The 13,994-nt window shown below is 42.3% G+C and overlaps 1 protein-coding gene across 1 annotated transcript in view; it reads right to left on the bottom strand.

The window, feature by feature from the left end:
* LOC135698746 (lutropin-choriogonadotropic hormone receptor-like) overlaps positions 1–13,994 on the bottom strand; it is a 129,799-nt gene that overhangs the window by 95,977 nt on the left and 19,828 nt on the right. Inside the window, exon 2 of the mRNA XM_065218870.1 lies at positions 1,008–1,160. Within this exon, the coding sequence (XP_065074942.1) occupies positions 1,008–1,160 (153 nt within the window). The remainder of the gene's footprint in view (positions 1–1,007; positions 1,161–13,994) is intronic.

Genomic DNA, 13,994 nt, shown 5'->3' with positions numbered 1-13,994 from the left:
AAATCAAGCAACTTGAAACGGGAAGTTTATGGGATGAAAGTAACCGCATTAAGGTGAATCGCCGTGACATCCTTATTCCCGGAACTACTTCGAAACATTAAGTGCACAAATTTCAGCTTCTGCGACACGTGCAACATTCAAATTGTTACTTCTCGTTTCCTGCACTGCAGCATAAATGAAGTAGCAATTTCAGGTGAAATGGGGCACCGATTTCCGAGAATCGCGTAATTGAAAATTCGAAGTGGAAGTGCATGTATAGCCTACGTGGCGGCCATTTGTGCACTCTACAAGGAATCACCTTAACACCGTTTGAAAATTTGGAGGGTTCGGCATGTGTCCACGGTCCATACAATTTTTTTTTTATTAAATATTTGTAGGGATAATGGTCCACACAGGGGGAGGGTGGGACTTAAACCACAACCACGTGGCATAAGGAATGTTGCTTGGATTTGCTGAAAAGCTCTTGCTGTTAATCTTGGAATTAATTTGATTTCTACAACATCACGTACTTCTTTGCCAGAGAATCATTTCCGCTTCTTCGAATGAGGTTTCACAGTCGTAATTAATTAAATTTTTCCAACAGGTGACTGCATCAGAAGCATCTACAGCAGCCAGGGGATATTGATATCTTCATTGTACTTTTTACAAGGGGACAATGGGAACATCCATTCATTGCTCCAAGGAATTTTTAAACCAGTAGCATACAATGTATTAGGTTTGGGAAACACATGCCATGAGGAGGTTGATTTTTCATCATTTTCCCGTAACACATTTAATGGACTCTCCCATAGGGATTTTCTTATTCGAATAAAAACCACCCACCATTGGCATTATTGCAAATCTGCACGTCTTGCTGTCCATTGGCTGAATGGCAGGTGGTTCGTTTATAAACGCTTAGGTCTAACTAACGGTGATACAATATGCAACGATTTGTCGCAAAACTGTTGAACACTGTAGAGGACAGAACGAAACAACTTTCTGCCAAATTGAAAACAATTAATACTCACAATGACTTCAGTTTGGTGGAAATGCCCTCAAAAACGTTCGACTCCAGGAACTGCAGCTTGGGGGCATGTGCTATGTACAGGGTCCGTAGATTCCTCAACCTGGCGAACGCTCGTCCTTCGATGTGATGAAATTCCTTAAGATAAATGAAAAATCTACAATGCATGAAGAGAAAAACATATTATCAATGAATCTGACAGCTTTTCACCGGTGATGTGGAAAACGGTTCGCAACAAAGGAAATCCTTGCTCCTTCCAGGAACGCGTCCAGTCAAGGGATCGCGCGAACGGGAAACTTGATTGGATAGATGTCACCCCGTCTCTGCCTTTTTTGGCCTATTTGGATGAGTCAGGTGAAGCAAAGGTCACACATTCAAAGGCATAACGACATTTAGTCACGTTACAGAGATGGCTTCATGACGAGCAAAACAACACGTAGGGGAAATGGCTCTAATGTTGGGCTATGATTCTAAGATTGGGCCCATCGCTATAAAACTGCTATTTATCAATTTTATCTAGAAGAACGCGTCATTGAGATGGTACTACTGTTTATGGTCGCTATGGATGGTACTACTATTTATGGTCGCTATTGAAAATTTAGTCGATTGCTGAAATTATATATGGGCCCAAACTAGGGGCATTTAGGCCGACATTAAATCCATTTCCTCTATCTTTGGATGATTGCAAATGACAAACCATTCGGGAAAGCTACATAGGGACTCAGGGTTATTCCTACTCGCTTGGATATAAGCAATGGTTTTCGAAATTATGAAATCATTAGATGTTATGATGATATTTTGAACTAGTAATTTACAAGAAGAAGTTGTGAAGTATCTGTATTGCAAAAAAGACCTGTCAATTTCACTTTCAGAGCGTCACAATCAGCGATTTTATAATTAGTGAGCGCTCACTTTGAGTGATCGCTCATGAATCATAATATTATTGATTGTGAATCTATGAAAGCGAAATTGACTGGTCTTATGTGAACCTTACACGATTGCTTTTATTGACAATAATTGTATTGTCAATACATTCAATATTGACGTCAATACATCGGTATTGACAATATTTCTGTATTCACATCATCAATATTAATGGCAATAATTCCCCATCGCGTTAATATATTGATACGTGTGGGGTTTGCTTTAGTGTCAAACACCGAGATGGTTTTATGACAGGTGGGCAAGAGCTCACGGTCTCCCAGCGTTGGTGAGTTCTTTGCCGTTAATGTTCACGAAAAGTTCACTATTTTTCAATAAAGAAATTTAAAACAAACAAAAATTATGGGTGGATTTGGACAGTTTTTGACCTGTTTAATACGACCGGAAGTCGTATGCTGGTCATAAATGCCGTGTCAAACTGATTTCCTACGCAATTAATCAATATTTGATGTGAATTTCGCTAATAAACACGAGGAGCATTTCTTAAAGGGCGAACACGAAATTATTGCGACACATTCAACAGGGCATAACTTTTTTTACCATTGGGTAAAAATCAACCAAATTTTGCACACTTTCTCATTGATGTGTACATGCTGTCAAACTCGAAGTCGTGTTTTTCAATTCAACGAAAATGGAGGTGAACCAACGCGAGTTGAGAGAACAAATTCTTTCCAAACACCTGGAATTTCCTGACCTGTCGCACCGGCAGTTGGGAAAAATGTTGAACATTCACCATTCAACCGTCTCCAGAGTGTTGAAGCGGTTCCAGGAGCGGTTGACGTTGGACCACGGCAAAGGAGCTGGAAGAAAGCCGGGACCGGAGAACAAAAAGACGGAGGGAAAGGTGAAGCGGATGATTAACGCAAATCCCAACGTCTCAAGCCGTGATTTGGCTAAAAAGATCGGCATGTCGCAGTGCTACGTCCAGAATGCAAAGAAGAGAGGTGAACTACATACATACAAGGTACAGAACTTCCCAAACCGCGATGAGCGGCAACAATCGACGGCTAAAACTCGGGCACGGAAGCTCTACGAGAAGATGCTGACAAAATATGGCTGCTGTGTGATGGACGACGAAACGTATATAAAAGCCGATTTTAAGCAAATTCCGGGGTTGGAGTTTTTCACCGGCAAGAGCAAGTTCGATGTGGACGACAAATTTAAGAAGAAGAAAATGTCGAAGTTCGCCTCCAAATATCTCATTTGGCAGGCCATCTGCTCTTGCGGACTGAGGAGTGAGCCTTTCGTGACAAAGGGCACAGTAAATGGCGAGATCTACAAATCTGAGTGCCTCGAGAAGCGCCTTTTGCCGTTCTTGCAGTAGCACGACGAAGCTCCGCTATTTTGGCCAGATTTGGCATCATGCCACTATTCTAAAAGTGTCCTGGAGTGGTATGAGGCCAATTCTGTCCATTTTGTTCCAAAGGACATGAATCCACCAAACTGTCCGGAGCTGCGCCCGGTGGAGCAGTACTGGGCAATAATGAAGCGGGAACTTCGGAAGAGCAAGAAGACAGTCAAAGACGAGAAGGACATGTTAAGAAAATGGAAAAAAAAACTGAGAAACTGGTACCGGATGACACTGTAAAGACTTTGATGGAAGGCATCAAGCGAAAATGCGTTCAATTTTACACTCAAGGCTCCATCGATTAACTTTTCTTTTGATTTTTGAAGTAAATATATGTATAAAACTACCCTAAAATTTTGGTTTGATTCTAAACATTATAAGAAAATTGGCATGACATTTTCGGTGTCGCAATAATTTCGTGTTCGCCCTTTATAGCAAAACTTGCCATAAGTTATATTTTTCCGCTTTCATACGCACTCAATATCACGCGTGATATTGGAACAAAACATCATGCTTGATATTGAATTTACAAGTTCATTTGATATTGCGAGACTATTCACACCATATGAAAATGCAGCTGAGAGTTGACTCGACACAGAAATGATTCCTTTGCACATCGTATTCTTGGAAAGAGAAAGTATAGTTTGCTTTCTCTCTTTACTTTTGACCGATGGCAGACACGACGCTTCTGCTGCCAACAGTGGCGGTAGCTTCGGGTCGCATTCGGATGTAAAGAAAAAATAATGAAACTCAAACTCAGCACGGTCTAGTTAGAATTGCAGCTGGTGAGTTTTGTTAGCTTGATATTTGTTGCTACGATATTGTAGTTTATAATATCATCCGCAGTTGCTTGCCTGTTGATTTTTGTCTACGAAAAACAAGCGTAGTCTTAGGCATTTTGTGAGATTTGATTTTTTATATTTTTCCAACACTGTTCAAACACTTACTTCACAATGGTGGAGCTTGGAGCTTACAAGTCTATAAAAACGCATAATTTTAACAGTCATTTACAGTCATTCTTCACAAAAAAAAAACAAAAGAAACACCCCTAGCGAGTCCAGTTTTTCCACCTTCATCCATTTACCGAAGCATAAATCCAATGATGTTTCAATATGTTTGGACGAAATTGAAACTCGTACGACGAATTTGGAATCAAGAAGCAGTATTAGATTTTAAACAAAATATAACTAATTTGTGACTCTTTATCAAATCCAAAATCCAAAATGCTGGTTCCCAGTGCAAACCGAGCGTTTTGATCGTTTGATCACGATCGAGATCAATGGAATGCTGAAGAGCACGGTTTTCATGCGGGATGCCCTTTAGAACGGTCTCACAGTTTGATGCCCATTTTCTTAGCTGGAAGCCTCCCCGGGAAAGCATGGCGTCGAGTTGCTCCCGAAGCTTGATTGCCTCTGCTACGGTTGGTGCTCCAGAAAATAAGTCATCGATATAAAAATCCTTCTCGACGACCGTTGCTGCTATTGGGAAATTATCGGCCTCGTCACTAGCTAGCTGCTTTAGGACACGTGTCGCCAAATAAGGAGCCGATGCAGTATCATACGTGACGGTCTTGAGAACGAAAGTTTGTAGTGGTTGGTCCGGAGATGATCGCCAGAAGATGCAAAGGTATGCATAGTCGTCGATGAAGTGTAATACTTGGCGATACATTTTTTTCGGCGTCTGCGATTAAGTGGGTTCGGGAACGCATAACAATCGATCGCAAATCGTCCTGTACGACCGGACCGACAAGAAGAGCGTCGTTGAGTGAAATTCCCGAGCTCGTCTTGCTAGACGCATCGAAAACAACGCGTAGCTTCGTGGTCGTGCTGCTCTCTTTAATCACTGGATGATGTGGTAAATAGTACTTCGGATGGAGCTCTCTCCGAAGTCACTGAGTGGTGCCATGAAATCCCGATACTGCTGAGCGATCGAAGCATTACGAGACAGCCGATTCTCCAACAAGCGAAAACGATGCAGAGCCGATTTCTTGTTGTCACCCAACCACTGAGTTACATTTTCCTTGAAAGGGAGTCTCACCATGTATCGACCCGACGAATCACGTGCAACAGTACGCTGAAAGAACTCTTCGCAGGCAGTTTCGTTCGGGGAGTAATTCGTAGCAGATGGGTCTTCTTCAATTTTCCAGAACTTCTCCATGTCGTTGTGTAATTCGGCTATCGTTGCAACATTGCAGCGAACTGACGTTTCTGGATAGCCCTGTGAAGTTTTTCCTGATACCACCCACCCAAATACCGAGTTGGTGAGCGACGGAAGAGAATCTCCAAGCGAAATGCGTCCTGGAACGGAGAGTAGATCGAAGAATATTTCTGCCCCCAACACGATATCGATAGTGCTCGTTTTGAAAAAGCCAGGATCGGCAAGATCAATATTGGCAGGAATGCTCCAATGATCGATGTCCAAGTTGACCGATGGCAGATCAATAGTGACCTTGGGCAGAATAAGCAAATCGACGCAGGTAAAGTAATTCGAATTTCGGGATTTGATGACGGCTCGAAATTGGTGTTTCACATTAACAGAGGACTTTCCGATTCCAGCTATCGGCACATCGACTCTCCTTCGTGTAACAGTCATCGCCTGAGATAACTGTGTAGTGGCGAAGCAACATTCGCTCCCAGAATCCAGTAGAGCTCGTGCGATATGTTCCTTCCCTACATCGTCGACGACAATCACCACGGCAGTGGCTAGAAGAACCTTGGATCTCGAAGACAATTGTGAGTTACAGCTCTTCACTCTCAAATGTGCAGCATTCATAGTAGCCGGAGTTTGCGAGGACGAGGATGACGCTTGCGGATCTTGAGGAGGAGTAGCGGAAGTGTTCGAATTTCGATTATTGTTCGTTGTTGCTGCTGCAGCGTTTGATGACCTTCCAGCGTTCGATGTGTTGGTGCACAATTGAGTGTGATGACGGGATCTGCACTTTCTGCAACAATTCTCCGACGGACAGTCACGTGCCATGTGACCTTTTCGAAAACAGTTGCGACACAGCTGATGTTGCATGATGAGTTTCTCCTTCTCCTCAACCGGCATGCGACTAAAGATGTTGCACTGGTAGATTGGATGTTCTTCCGGGCAGAAGAAACACTTTCGACGATTCTCCTGGAAGTCTCCGTGGCTACCAACACGAGGGTTCGGTGGTTTGCGAAGTGGCTGATGTTGTGGAGGAGCAGCTTGCTTGGAGGACACTTACAGCAGGACGTTGACTCTACGTTGGATGAAGTCCGTGAGATCCTTGAAGGCAACGTTGTCACGAGTGGCAGAATATTCTTCCCAATCACGTCGAGTCACAGGATCAAGTCGGCTTGTGAGGAAATGGATCAGCAGTATATCTCAATGTTCGGTGCTCTCTCCAAGCTGCTTCAGCACTCTAACGTTCGCTTCAAACTGCTCGACCAATGAATGCAGCTCAGCAGAGGACTCTCGACGTATGACCGGAAAATCGAACTATGCTTGAACATAATTGCGCTTTAGAACCTTCGGGTTTTGGAAATGCTCGATCAGTAAATTCCATGCAACGGGATAATTAATGCCGCTAATCGGTATAGTTTGGATCAACTTAAGTGCTTCCCCAGCTAGTGACGACCGAAGGTAATAAAATTTTTGAATGCTGGAAAGTTCCGACGAAGAGTGGACAAGCGATGCGAACAAGTCATGAAAGTTAAGCCAGCTTTCATAATTGCCAGTAAACACCGGTAGCTTAACGTCGGGCAGCTTTACATGATTCGAACTATGGCTCTGAGTGTGGAGGACGGAAGTGGGCGTATTCACAGCAGGGATATGGCAGTGTTGTAGAAGAAAACCCTTAACTTTGTAGAAGTGTGTTTCAAATTCGGCTCTTTCTTTGAGGTATTGTTCTACAGCATCAGAGGACTCGTCACAAGTCTCTAAATCTAATTGTACCTTATTAAACTCAGTCCACAGCGACACGACCGCTTCCAAGCGTACGGGTACCTCGGCTCTGTCTCTCTCCGACTGGTAAGATCCGACGAAATTCTTGATGAGTGAGAAAGATTTTTTTTTTTTTTCTTCGGTTTGTTTTCCGTCGATCTTGTTTTCCGTGCTGAGCACCAATGCTACCAACGCCAGGAGGGCAGCTCCCACACCTGGACCCTACCTATTGACTCATCAACTCATGAACCGGGGACCAACGGCTTTACTTCCCTTCCGAAGGAAGGCGTGATCAGAGATGTTATGCCTCAGAACATCCCGGCGGCGCCGACTGGGATTGAACCCAGGCCTGCTGGGGTGAGAGGTAATCACGCTTACCACTACACCACCGGCGCTGCTTGAGTGAGAAAGATGTCAGGATACTGCGACGTCTCGTCTTCAGGAGTCGTAGTTTCCTTTCAGCGGCGGACATGTTGGTTGGTTGACGAATCCAAATCTATAATTGAGACCAGGTAGCCCAGACAAAAAGAAAATAACGGAATGGAGCGGTAATTACCTTCTAGAAGGTAATTATTTGCCTTGTATTTGTTGAAATGCTCCTTCTCACGAACTACTCTGCGTCGTTGGATGAACCCAGGACCAACAAGGGTGGTGACGTCGCAGGGTTATAATTTTCTCGAATCGTCCACGTGTCTGTGTCCGCGTAGACCAACAGAGCAGTAAAACACACAGAACTAGCTGCTACATCTCACCAAAATGGTAGTGTGAAGTATGGCTTCTCGATGCCAATGGTGCTGTTCCAAAGGGCAATGGCTACTTGCTTGCACAACGATAGGTCACTGCGATCCATGAAGGACTTCAATCTCGACGAATCACTCCGGGGATGCCGGCCGGAGGTTCACACAGCCGTAGTTGTGGATCATAGGAAGATCTCGTCGACGATATGAACATGCAAGCAACGTAAAGACCCGGTAGACATGCGATAAAAACATAAAGTGATTGGAATACCACCCACCTATTCAATCAAATTTCAATACCTTGTATTGAATTTGATCAGCAGCTTCCTCCACAATGGAACGCCGGATGATGGCGAACGGGTGGTAAGTATGATGGCGATATCCTCTATTCAGATGTACATGCAGGAATGGCGATGGTGCAATTTGCCGTAGTTTCTCCGGGTGGTCGAAATCGGATCGACGACCATCCGGTTCGAAGGACCAGATGTTGCTTCAACGGGTTTAATGGACTTACGGGAATCACTAATATCGCCTATCGATTTTATCCGTTTGTTGATGATTTGCTGAGCCCAGTGTAAATAATGGCGGTTCACTTCATAATCAATGTTCGGAGCCATTTTAGCTCTAATGCAGCTTCATGCAGAAAAACACCGTTTAAACACTTAACACTAGCACATAATCATTTATTCACACTGAACTTAGACCACTCAACTAGCACATTTATTAAATAGTAGTTTTACTTAAAATTAAGGCAATACAAAATCACATAGTGATGTTTAACTTTCCTCGATCTTCGACCGTCATCGATGAGAATAGTAGTAGCACTGATCTGTTGTAGCTACGATGAGGATTCGATGACCTGCTGGGTGTTCATTGGTGTCGGGTGTCCATCGCCCTTCTCACTCTCCTTATCAGATCAACATTTGTAGTGGTAGAACGTTCACTGAACATGCCGTAAGTATTGAAAGTAGTGGTCACTCATCTATCCATTCTTTCTCCCGTATGACTCGCTGTGTCACGTCGATCACGTACTGCTATCCAGGACCATTTGCATATTACATGCAAACAGATGCATTTGGAAAGGTAAATACTTTCAGAAGTCATCTTTAGCAGAAACATTCTGTTTTTTTTTTACGTAAGACTACGTCTGTGATTTCTATATGGGGGTACACTTTGTGAAAACCGAAAATGGAACATGTAACGAAATAATGAAAGATGTTGAACGTTGATAACTCAGTTGCCCCTGGACCAATTTCAATAATTTTGTTACCAATCGATCAGAAATATTTCTACGCTTTGATTGAACTATTGATAAGCGGTAAATGTTTAGCATTGTCCAAAAGCATCGAAATAACTAACAAATCCACCAATTGCGAACATGCATATGCTGCTTCCCCAACACAGTCATCAGAGAATCGTGTTGGCGTAAACATGTCGATGTAGCATTTTTGCTTCCCAAACACTGTCATCAGAGATTCGTTAGTAGACGAAACAAGTCGAAATGGCATTCGCCTCCGATCTTCGGGCGTGTGCAAATAGGGCGTAACATTCTGCACTCATCGCCATATTCAGAACCGCACAAAATGCTCTCCAGAGTTGAAATCTTGTAACCAAACTTGGAAGGTACGTGGATATACATCGCACGCCGGGTAGGAGTTTACGATTTCGGTGGAATTGCATTGTGGGTCGATAGTTAGCCGGCGGCGGACTGGAAAACCGATCTTTCGCTGAGGCAAGAAGCTCTCGCTCAGGTGGCAGTAGGTTGTTTCTATTCTGACTAACGAAGTGAACATTACTATGATCGTTTTTGTAGTTGTTGTGGTAGTTAGTGTGGTAGTTAGTGTGGTTGGAGTTACTGCGATTTATTTCACTGGAAACTATTACGGTTAATTGTTTCGATCATTGTTAGATGTTGTTGCTAAAATTGTTTAGTTTCACCTTCAAACTGGAGCACGAGTCAGATGGCGAAGGCAAAGGTGCAGCGCTCCGTGTTGAGGCTATATTTGCTGACAGTGACATCAGCTCGTCAAGAATATTGAGTTTCAGCACAAAGTTAGAGCTCATGGTACAACTTGCCGCAACTTGTCGAGCGAGAGCTGGTTCAGTTGATTTATTTCATTACTACATTTCCACATCAGCGAATCAACGGAAGAGTCAAATGTACAAATTTCACAATTCATATTGAAATGAACGGAACCAACAGCTATCGCGTGAAATTAATACAGCGAGAACAAAACGTCCGCAAAAGCAAAGCACAGAACGCACGTGGCTAGGAACGATTAAAAGACGCGTCCAAACCGAATGACGATCGATAAACCAAATTCGGTTAGTGAAGCCATGGTCATCAAAAGAGGAAATCGATGATGAGAATTGACTTTCCCCCCTCTGCTAAATTCAGTCGTCGTCATAGCAATGAAAACTAGCATCGCGCCGCTTTTGGTTCTTGGGTTACACTTGCTGATTGCAGTTCTGCTGTTCGAAATTTTCGAAGGACCACCAAAAACATGTAATCACACTATTTTCTAGGGACGCATAACAGTTTCCCTACATTATTTGATTAGTAATTAATCGTAAAGGTTTTTTCGAGCTATTCCATTACATATTTAACAAACTCTCAATTATTTGAGCGCGTAACCGATATCCCTTCTTATTTCTATTCGTTTAATTCAGCACAGTAGAGAAAATAAAAAAAAAGTAATAATTTATCTGAACAGGCATAAAGAAGAACCATGACGTGACATAATTTTAACCATAAATCTAAAAAAAAAAAGTGTTAAGCGTCTATCTGCTATAGGCTAAGATTAACCAACTTGTTGGGAGAAGGAGTTTAACGAGAAAAACTAAAAGGGGAGGAGCTTTAGCTGGGTGGACACTGATATTCTACCGGCTGTGTCTATACAACGCATAATTCAGAGAAAAAAGGCACCGCAGATGAAGTGCATGATAAAATACCCAAAATTGGTGGGGCATGATTTGCTATCTTTCGAAAAATGATTATTTTTTCATGTCTGATTGACAAGCGACAAAACCGTAAAATACGAGGAACTTCAGCTGATATGCCCATAATTATTGCTTTCGTCCATTCAGTAGCTGACCGGAGCTCCTCCCATTTGGTGGTGTCGTTAGCATTTAGTTTTTCGTTCGATGTTCAGTGCCGTATTATTTATTGAATCGCATCACATTTCATCGTCATTATTATCCTCAAAATTTTGAAGACTACAACTATGACTCGCCATTCGAGAGGATGCCGTGATCTTGTCAATTCTAGTTCCTGCAATTGCAAGCAGCAAATTGCTGCTCTAATAAAGGCTTTCGTGTACGACCAGAAGCAGAAGACCAGCCAAACTTGCCAGAGAGCTCATTTCTGCTCACCTGCCACATCTGAACCGGTTGAATCGCTGATTGAATTTATACAAACGGCCCTTTTCAGGGCCACCAATTTATCTTCAAGAGAGAGGACAGAACTACTCAGAGTTGGATCAATTTTTCCGAGTAACTCGATTTACCTCAAAATATGATTGATGGTTCAGAAATTCGAAGCTAGAAACCACCTGTTTCTAATGACAATACTTACTAACATTGTCTGCAATTGTGACCGCAAAAGGACAAATATTTTCTACGGTGACCGCAAGAAAAGCAGCAGTGTTAGAGGATGCAACCAAGCTTCTTATCCTGAAGCAACCGGGCCGAGACTCTTCTGAGTGTCCATTTCTTGTAGCGAAGTTGAGGTATCCTTCACTGCGCCTTTACAACCACCTGGTCAACCCGTGTCCAGCAGTAGCCAGGCCGAGACTCTTCCAAGTGCCCATTCGTCGTTGAGGTATCCATCACTGCGTTCTTCCAATCCGTCGCAGCCACCTAGTCAACCCATGTCCAGCAGCAGCCACGCCGAGACACTTCCGAGTGCTCCTTCATCGTAGCAGGGTTGAGGTTTCCTTTGCTGCGGCCTTCCAACCTGTCGCAGACACCAGTTCCACCCTTATTCAGTAGCAGGCGGGCCGAGACTCTTGCGAGTGCCCAATCATTGCACCGAAGAATATGGGATTGTCCGGTCCGATTTGCTGATCCAGCTGCCTATACGTCATCATTATGTTCCAAAGGCTTTAAGCCTGTACTACCATCGGCCCTTTTCAGGGCCACCAAGATTTTCCAAAAGAGTTAAATTTCTGCACATGTCCCAACTAAAATTCATACCAAAAGGTTCTTTTCAGGGCAATCATAGTCATACTAAAGAATATAATCAGAGAGAACCCCGCTCAAATTCCTATTCCTACACAAAGCACAAGCTCCAGCTGCAGTTAACAAATAACATTTATTACATAAGACCACGTAGTCATGTGAGTGTTGTGCTTAATATGGCAGAAAACAGATTTCAACCCTCCATGGAATTAAGGTACTCGCGATGAATAATAAATGTGTCCAAACGGGAAGCGACCAAATTAAACCCAAAAACTTCAACGGTTAGATGAGTGCGTGATGGAGTGTGATGGAGAACACTGTAGCCACGAATATATTTTTGTGTCGAACACATTTTTCCTGGAATCCATTTACGAACATAAGCGCCAACTGAGCTAAAAGTGGTGCACTCATGGTGGATTCTTGCTAGAGTCCTGTAAAATGTTTGGTCGGAAAAATGGAAAATTTATAGCAAACAGGACAAAAAAAGTACACACAAGATGGATGTTTTATTCCTGCTGCTGCTATGGAGAAAGCAAATCTCAAAATAAACTTCCTTCTATGATGATGATGATGATGGTCCCACCTCTTACCCTTACAAAGGTTTGAGCTGGACGATTTATCTTTAAGATGCAAACAACATCGGACTGGTTACAGTTACAGACATAAATTCCCTCTAGAGTTTGCAGTTGCTTCACAACGATATATATGTGAAAAAGCTCAGGCGTTCGCCTTTTTGCCCACCTAAAATATTCATAAGTATTACAAACAATCAAGAGTTAATGAACAATCAACAAAGCATCCTATTACACTAGCAACCCCACAATCTGATGCTATCATAATTTTCAGCAATGTCAGGAATGCTCACGAACCCCCAACATTTGCCAGAAAACTTACTACTAACTCAAGGTATCTTCCAAATAAGCTTCAAAATTGCATTTTTTTTAATCAAATTTTAAATTCAATCCTCTATATCCGTAATACACGCGCGAGGCTCAAACCTTTGTAGACAAGTTTTTTTTAATTAACTACTCCTATTAAATCAACTATTAAAAATCCATCATCACAATCGTAGCAAACAAAAAATACAATAATTATTTAAAAAAAAGTCATTATGACAGCTATCCATACAAAATAATCCATTATAGATAACTTTGTCAAGATACATAATTTATCAATTCATAAAAAAAATAACTGGATAACTGTTCAAACGACAGTTTTAACGTGTGAAATGCAATGTCTTTTAAATTATGCTAATGTTGTTGCACGTTTAATGTGTCTAGTCAAGACAAGTCAAGAAATGTGGTGTTCATCCGCGTTTCTAGTATTATATCTATGAAAGTCACTTCCTCTTTCAAATTGGATCACACAAATATCGCGGCAGCAAACCGTTAACTACTTTAAAAATGAACACCATAGTCAAATATACAATTCCTTGCTTCACCGACAACCATTGTAAGGCGTCTAGCATCAAAGTTGAGGAAGTGAATCTATTACATCTCAAAGTCAAACGCATTATTTTATTCTGCAAGCGCTGTAATCTCGATATTTGTGTTGCATTGGACAGAAATAAAATGGATGGGCAAAAGTCTAGTTGAGGAGAGATTATAGATTTGTGAAGCTGTAATTTAGTGGCAATTTTCCATTGACATAGAATTCCATACTTCTTGTCAATTTTCTTGATGACATTGTCAATGTAACAGTTGAACTTAAGAGTTGGTTGGAAATGCTAATATGAAGCTTTAGTGTGATAATTTATTAGCTAGAGAATGATCTTTAGAAGAGGGTAGGTGGATAGTTCCGTTAGTACGGCAGTATGAAAATTGAACAGAAGCTGAAAATGAGCGAAGGGCCATTGATGCGACAGTACAAAGTCAAACGC

This window comes from Ochlerotatus camptorhynchus, unplaced genomic scaffold (genome assembly GCF_037179485.1).
Source record: "Ochlerotatus camptorhynchus isolate MF236.1 unplaced genomic scaffold, CSIRO-AGI_Acam_v1.1 ptg000094l, whole genome shotgun sequence".
NCBI classification, from domain to species: domain Eukaryota; kingdom Metazoa; phylum Arthropoda; class Insecta; order Diptera; family Culicidae; genus Ochlerotatus; species Ochlerotatus camptorhynchus.
This window is presented reverse-complemented; position numbering and strand designations above follow the sequence as displayed.